Genomic DNA, 8,026 nt, shown 5'->3' on the forward strand with positions numbered 1-8,026 from the left:
TCAGTATTAAACCTTTTTTTTTCTCCTTTCAAAGATTACATAATAATAATAAATAAAGGAAAGAATTAATAAGTTTATTTAAAAAGTACATTTAACATTTGTTGCTAAAGTTCACCACTGAAATAAAAACATTTGGCTTTTGGATTGTAAAGCCTTTTCTTTTTCTTATTAAAAATACTAAAAAGGCTGTGACAGTTACCACACTGACACACTCTTGAACATCTGGACACAAATGCACATCGCTTTGAATTATAAATCTTTTTTTTTTTGTTGAATTTACTCCAAAGTTGAAAGGAAAGTAATTGATAAACGTTTTTTTAAATTATTACTAACATTAAGCCGAGCGGCCAATGAAAGTTCTGGTGTGTTCTCACAGGTTCATTTGTCTTCCTTGTGGATTCATTAACATTGTTACCTTTAAAATATATGTGATAAGTAATTGCATTTTATTATTTTGGCAAACATTATTCAAATCAACGTTGCCACACCTGGCACACCACTTTTGTCACATGAACTTTTTGTGTTTCCCCCTCTTTCAGAAAATGAAACTCTTTCCTTTTGCAGTTCTTTTATTTTTTGGGATCTTTAGCAGCATTTCTAGTGGGATGCAGATCTGTGAGCTGATGAAGGAAAATCTGTCAGTCTGATGAGGCAAACACTTCAAACAGAACATTTCTCACTGCATTCAGTTCTCTGTATCGCACACAGTCTGCAGTTTCTGCAGTATCAAGAAAAGAGGAGAAACTCCCTCATGCTGGGTGTGGGCAGCAGAGGTCCAGCCTGGAACACAATGTGGGCGGAGCTTAGTCACACATAAAGAATGGTGCAGATACTTGAGGCCTAATTTGGTTTTCTGGGCGGGGCTCTTCTCCTTGGGACCACTCTAGAGCAGCCAAGGGGGTGAGGATTTACAGTCTGTGCCTAACTTCCACTGCACATCTTGTAGGAGAGAGAACAGCTGCAGCCGAGTTTCAGAAAGGTAAGGAGGCGTCAGGGTTGGAGAGAAATGCAAAGGAAGGAATTTCTGTTTTCATTTGGAACCACATGTCTGAATAATTGTATGTTTTATGATCATTTTTTACCTTTTGAAATGTTTTGCGTGCCTGACGAGTGGACTAAAAGGGTTGCCGCATCGACAGAGATCAGCATTGAAAACATCTTAACCCTTGTACTATCCTATGGGGGCAAGATGACCATTGACGTGTTCTCCCTACCATGACAAAGGTGGATAAAGGTGGAAAGATTTCATGTAATCCATGGACACCAGTGAAGATCACAAATCATTGAAGAAAAAAGGTTCAGCGCACTGTCTAGTGGGTCTAGATGACCCAACTCCCAATGTTAAAGTGCCTAGGATAGCACAAGGGTTAAGCACACGCATGTGGATCTGTCACGAAGTTCTGTTTTTAGTTTTGAGTCTTTTGTGGCGGCGCAGGGCGTGGCAGGCGGCACACCCACCTTCACCATCAATGATTGAAGCTCTACACGAGTTTTTACAGTGTGACACTCATGGCACATTTAGGAGGAGGATTAACTCTCTTTTAGCCTGGATTTGTACCAAAACCTGCCCGGAGGGTTCTGGCTCTGATGCAAATGTAAACCAGAAAGTTCTGTTTGAACAGAACCAGGCAGAACTCTTCCTCATTGTTTAAGAAGACCTGTCTGCCTCATTCAAACCAGAGATGGCGTGTGTCCAGATGGTCCGAACCTGTTTCTGACAGGTGTTTTTGAGCAAAATAGGTATTTGGGAAAAACTTAAACCTTAGTAAGCCAGCGGTGACTCACACGCACAAGGATAGCGTTCCAACACTGAAGGTTTTGTTTTTGACCCTCAGATTTGACTCTAAGTGAATTAGAAGCATAATTGTGTAAGTGATGCTGTGTCATGACAACGGCTCAAACAACAACACACATGACCTCTGAGCCTGCAGCAAACAAGGGTTTCCTGGTCTGCTTTGTGTTCTCATTTGTCATGAAAAGTCGCAGCGGATACTGTCTTCTGCTGATGTGGGAACCTATTTTTGGCTTTTTCTTCATTTGCAGAAGTCTGTTTGTGTCATGTTTTCCATGCTGCGTGTGAGGAGAAAGTGTTTCCACACTTCAAATTCTCCCCTTGTGCCATTTCCTCCCCCATTACTTTCCTGATTTCATGCCATCCACAGTAAAATGTTGGTGACAGGAGAAGTGGTGTTGATTTTTCCACCTCTACCCAAAAACGAACTGAGTAGTTTTTTTCAACCTATTTTAACCCTTGTGCTATCTTAGATGACCCCCCCCCCCCCTTACATTGACGTGTTCTCCCTACCATGACAAAGGTGGATAAAGGTGGAAAGATTTCATGTAATCCATGGACACCAGTGAAGATCACAAATCATTGAAGAAAAAAGGTTCAGAGCACTGACTAGTGGGTCTAGATGACCCCACTAGACAAAGTGCCTAGGATAGCACAAGGGTTAGTTAAACTAGATTTCAAAGCTTGATGGGGAGTCTCACACAGGGATAACTGATGGAAAAGAGGGAGTAGCCACATAATGAGACCATAAGGAGGGCAGAAGGAACAGCTAGGAAGGAAAAAACTTGGCAAATATGACAAAGTTAGCAGTTGTTCAGCTGCAGTAGACTGCAGCACATCTGGTTCACATCAGCTAGTTGGAAAAACCTGACAAGAAATCAAGGAGGTTGGGGGAAGAAAAGAGGGTAAGAGGAGGAGCCTGGTGCTGACTCACTCCAGCGCTATTCTACTCACTGTGTTTAAACTACTGTGTGTGTCCTTCTGAGGCACAGGGCTTCCCCCACATTACTCCATCCTTTCCCCTCCATTCTTTTCCTAGTCATCCTGTTGGGTCATTCTTTCCACCAGTTGTCTGAATCCGTACCTTAACACCCCGCCAGCTCTCTGCCTCCCCAGTCTCCACTCTTTCGTAGGTGTGTGACAGCGCTAACGTAAACAAGCCCCGTCTCCCTGTTTATAACCGTCTCTCTGTGTACTAAGGGAACCAGGAGGAGGCTGAAAACGCCATGGGGTCTGCTAGGAAAGACAGCGGCTGTGGTTTGCATCTCCATGCAGTGAAAATGTCTGTCATGTGTTTTTGTGGGTTAAAATCTCCAGTACAGTTCTGTCCATGCATTTGAAAGGGGGGCCCCAGACTTCAAATGCTTTTTCTTTAGCGTTTGGGTTTAGATCAGACAGGCTGGCTCTGGTCGGAGCAGTTTTCATAAACCAGAAAATCCCCAATGTGTGAGAGGCCTATCAACCAAAAAAAGAAATGTTTCATTCAACGTAAAAGCTGCATTCTTAAAAAAACAACCCAAAAAACATCTCTTTTTTTTTTTTATAATCCAAGCTAGTTGTCCATCAGTTTAACACTTGCAGCAAATGTGGTGTTTTGTTTAAGAAAATGTAGTTTGAAAGTGTTTAGTCTAACACTTTAAAGTGTTCACATTCTGGGACGCTTACTCGTAAAAAAAAATTACATTAGAAAAGAACTTCAGATGACTTGCCTGCTTTGGTAAAGTGAGGTTTTCAAATCAACTTAACAGTTTTAAATGAACCAAAATGAAAACTATTAGAAAAAAGTCACAAAATCAACTCAGAAAATTACAGATTAACCTCTAGGAAGGTAATAGTTGGCCTTGATACGACCGCTTTGTGGTTGTTCCCCTAACACATTTGGTTGACAGTTTGACTGTGAAAGATCCCGGACAAACCCCAATTTATGTTACACCCCTGTCTAGGGGCATGTAAAAGGATGCAACATAAAGGTAAGAGTTAAAAATCAAATACCCCACCGACTCAAAACCTCTCACAAACAAACCCAGGCCAAAAATAAGCTGAGACTTTTTTTAACAGAAAAAAAATACACAAATCAACCAAAATACAAGGACCAAAGCCTCCAAAAGTCAAACAAACAAAGTAAAGCTCTGCAGGAAAAATAAAAAAAAACCTGTGTTATATTCTAGGACATAGTTTCTGCAGAGCGGCAGCAGTTCATCAGAAATTTGGCTCTAAGTTGTGGGCAGGACTGTTGCCGCAAAATAACCCTGTCTTCACTTCCAGTCACCCATAACTGAGCTCTCTGTTTACACTTTCTCCCACTAGCTTACCGCCCCTCACAATCCCAACGTAACAATACTGGTGCAACAAAAATGGTGAGCAATATCAGAGTTATCTAGCCGTACAGTTTTAGCCAGATTCCAGCTCAGACGAGGAAAACAAAAACATTTCTGCAAGTGAAAGCATCAGAATGGAGCGGAGCAGGGAACTTGTGACCCGCCCAGCGTATTTTCTACCTCACAAATACAATCCTTTTCTCCTTATTTACAACTATTTGAATATAGAAAAAGTAATTTTGGGCATAATTTTCTTTATATATATCCTCCTTCATCAAAAAATGCCAGAAGAACATGTTTAAAAAATGATTTTCATCAGAGTTGGTCTTTAAAGAAACACTAAATGATTGGAAATGGGCTAAAAACTGTTATCTTGAACTTCAAACTTCAAACTTTATTGATTTGTATAGCGCCTTTCATTTTGGTTAAAAACACAAAGCGCTTGACGTAAAAGCAGATAAAAGAGTCATAAACTATGAGAATTATTTAAAACAGAAACACAGGACAACCACACACAGATGGGACCCCTCACTCACCAGATTCTTCCCTCCACCCACCCAGTTCCCCCAGTAGAACCCAAAGCTGTCATGTAATGGTTTCTGGGGGGAAAAAATGACTTTAAAACTCCATATTCCAAAAAGCAGCTAAAAAAATCAGCTCTCTGGAAGTGGGAGTGGAACAAATCAGGAGGCCCATGTTTGAAACTCGATGACAGATAGACCAAGGGTTGAGTGGAGGTTGTGGCGCCACTCCCATCACTGAGGATATGAGCAATGAACAATGTTGGAGTGAAATGCTGTCGGGTCTGCAGCTTGATAACCTTGAAGAAAGAGAAAACATGGCTTTCACTAAATGGTTTGTGACCACAGTGCAGTCATCATTGCTGATTTCCTTTTGTTTGGTTCACATGAATCTGCATTGCTGTGTCTGCTATCTGTGAGATGCAATGGCAGACAAAAACTGTGTTTCAATGAGACATCAGAAAGGTTATATTAACCTCTTCCATGTGTTTTTGTGTTTCTTCTTTTGTAGGAGGCTGTTGAAAAAAGGAAACTTCTGAGTTAATCTGCTCAAGTACAACAAATAGTATTATGGCAATAGTCCTGCAATCCAGCCCTCTACTATGGACACGGCTGGCAGCCCTGGCTTTCTCATGTGTGACCTTCTCTGTGGCCATACATGGTGGCAGAGTGGGCCACAGCACAGGAGACTGGTGCATCTTCTGCTGGACCTTTAGCTTCGCCGGCACGTTGCTCGTCCTCCTTGTGGAGCTGTTCGGCCTCCAGGCCAGAGCCCCTGTTTCGTGGAAGAACTTCCCAATCACGTTTGCCTGCTACGCCGCTCTTCTCTGTTTGTCCGCCTCCATCATCTTCCCTCTGTACTACCTCAAAGACTCCCATGGGCCCAGTGAAATACGTGACTTCCGTATAGTGTCAACTGTCTTCTCTTGCCTGGCCACCATCGCCTACATGACCGAAGTGAGCATCAGCAAGGCGCGGCCCGGTGAGGTTGCCGGCTACATGGCCACAGCTCCCGGTCTACTCAAAGTCTGCCAGACCTTTGTGGCTTGCATCATCTTTGTTTTTGTCACTGATCCTGTGTTGTATGACCGACATGATTCTTTAAAGTACTGCATGTCTGTCTATTGCATCTGCTTCATCTTGTCAGCCGCCATCATCCTGCTCTGCATTGCAGAGCTGACGGGCTACCTCCCCTTCCCTTTCGCTCGTTTCTTATCAGCCTATGCCCTGCTGGCCGTGGTCCTGTATTTGTCAGCAACCATCATCTGGCCCATCTTCAACTTTGACCCGAAGCACGGAGGACAAAAACAGAGGCCTTCCAACTGCAACACAAGTTTTGGGTTGTGTGTGTGGGATAAGACTGTGGCGGTGTCTGTGCTCACCACGGTCAATTTCATCCTCTACCTGGCTGACCTCATTTACTCCACTCGCCTGGTGTTTGTCAGTTCTTAAGGGGGGCAGCAAGGGCCACCGGCACTGTGCTCCACATAAAATTGAGTTTGGCCATTTCTTTGAAAGCTGTAGAACTGCTGTTGAATATAGTGCTGGCTGGTAATTGGTGGGTCCAACCGCTGGTCCTGAATGGAACTGTAGTAACAATGCGTGACTGGAAATCAGGTTTAAAAAATGTGGTCAAAAACTAAATTTTACACTTTTAAGTGCCTTCAAATAGTTTTTTATATGCCAAATTTAATCTTTATTATGAAGTATAGTGCGATGCTTTGGGATGAAAATGTAGTCAAAATGCTCTGTACATGGAAAACAACAACTCTCATACCAGTGAAGCTTCATGTTTTGTTTCCATTGGCATTTGAAGGGGACACTCCCATGTGTGGCTGCTGGAATACACTTACGCTACGGTCACATATACAAATGCCACCGGGCGTTGGGGAGGCATCGGCAGATTCTTTGACGTTTAGATGCCGCCGCCCAATTTGTTTGAAAATCGTTGGTGCGGTCATGAATGCTGACGGTGGCTGTCAGGCAACAGTCAGTCAAGCGGGTGGCAGCCAAATCGCCAGCCGGCAGCAGCTCTGATTGGACGATTTGCAAATGTGTCCGGACGGCAGTCGTCAATATCAAGTGCCACCAGCCGCCAGCAGCCAGGTAGCCAGGGGGAAATAAAAAGTGGCCCATTTTGCACCACTGTTCATTCACTACTCAGATTTTGAGCACACACTATAATCTTATCATTTTCTCCAATTTATAAAATATTTAGACAACATGCCTCCCAAGAACACACAATGTTCTTTCTTCTTCGTATTCTTCTCTGAATCCACCGCATCCGTCAAGATGCAGGTCCCAGAGTCGCTGTGGTGCTATCAACACCATGATGAGTCTTTTTCATCAATGTCGTCTCTCCATTTTCTAATGGTGCCTGGGATTGCCAGATTGTTAACGGCCCTCGTCGCTGCTACCGTATGATTTCTAACAATTTGACGATGACATTGGGACGGGAGAACAGGGGCAGGGGGGTGGCAGTCTTAAATCAGCCAATCATCAGATGATATCGGGGACCTTGAAGATCCTCCTATCAGTTAATGATCCCACTGCTGCCTTCCTGCCACATGCCTGTCACTGGACTGCATCCGCCATGGCCACCTGACGATTTTGCGGAAAAAGCGTGCAGTGGCATTTTGGCATATGTGACTGTAGTCTTACAAACACAAACATTTATAATCGGTTCAAATATTTTGTCTAACAATGTGTTTGTAAGTGTGCTTTTATGTAAGATTATTTCATACACAAAATAAAAATGTTGCACTTCACCTAAGATGCAAAATACAACATTTTTTAGATGAGCAAATCACAAAACATCAGTAAACTTAGTAAGATACAAAAAAAAACAAGAATCGAGTGGCACAAAAAAAGCAACAACACTCTAAACTATAAACTAAGGTTTAAAAAACACAACAAAAACACAACAAAGAAATGAATGGCAACATAGAAGTTTAGAGTAAGTCTGAAGCAAATGAAAACAGTTTCAAAAAGCAAAAGTCCTTTAAAAATGACATTTTTAAAGTAGTTTTCTGAAATTCTTCACATTTGTGTCATTGTGGTGGTGTATTTGTGTTGACATTTGCAACTTTAGATGAATATGGAGTCAAAACCTACTATTTCTTCAGTGGACTTTACCATTGAGCGGTAAAAAACAAAAGAAAATCTGTTTATGTTGTTATTATGAAGAGACAATCCTGTCATTAATATTATATCATTCACTGTTTTAGAATATTTCATTTTGCAGTATTACTTTGTCTAAGAGCAGCTAAAATGTAATCGCTTGAAAGTCATTTTTGCATCAATGCTATGCTAGCTTGCTTCCATGGTTATGTTTATCTAAAATCTACAACATCAAATATGTGTTGAGATGATAATAAAAGTCAGTACAATGATCA

The 8,026-nt window shown here is 42.1% G+C and overlaps 1 protein-coding gene across 2 annotated transcripts; it reads left to right on the forward strand.

Moving 5' to 3' along the window:
• Positions 1 to 872: 872 nt before the first annotated feature.
• Positions 873 to 8,026, forward strand: LOC101169731 (myeloid-associated differentiation marker homolog). 2 transcript variants are annotated; one of them, XM_011486021.3, is made up of 2 exons: positions 873 to 978; positions 5,141 to 8,026. In XM_011486021.3, exon 2 carries the CDS (start codon positions 5,202 to 5,204, stop codon positions 6,081 to 6,083), a length of 882 nt encoding a protein of 293 aa, XP_011484323.1. In that variant the 5' UTR covers positions 873 to 978; positions 5,141 to 5,201; the 3' UTR covers positions 6,084 to 8,026. The 2 variants fall into 2 exon arrangements, with proteins under 2 accessions (XP_011484323.1, XP_023821002.1); XM_023965234.1 differs by lacking the exon at positions 873 to 978 and adding an exon at positions 2,983 to 3,074 and having other exon boundaries at positions 5,143 to 8,026.

This window comes from Oryzias latipes, chromosome 17 (assembly GCF_002234675.1).
Source record: "Oryzias latipes chromosome 17, ASM223467v1".
Lineage (NCBI taxonomy): Eukaryota > Metazoa > Chordata > Actinopteri > Beloniformes > Adrianichthyidae > Oryzias > Oryzias latipes.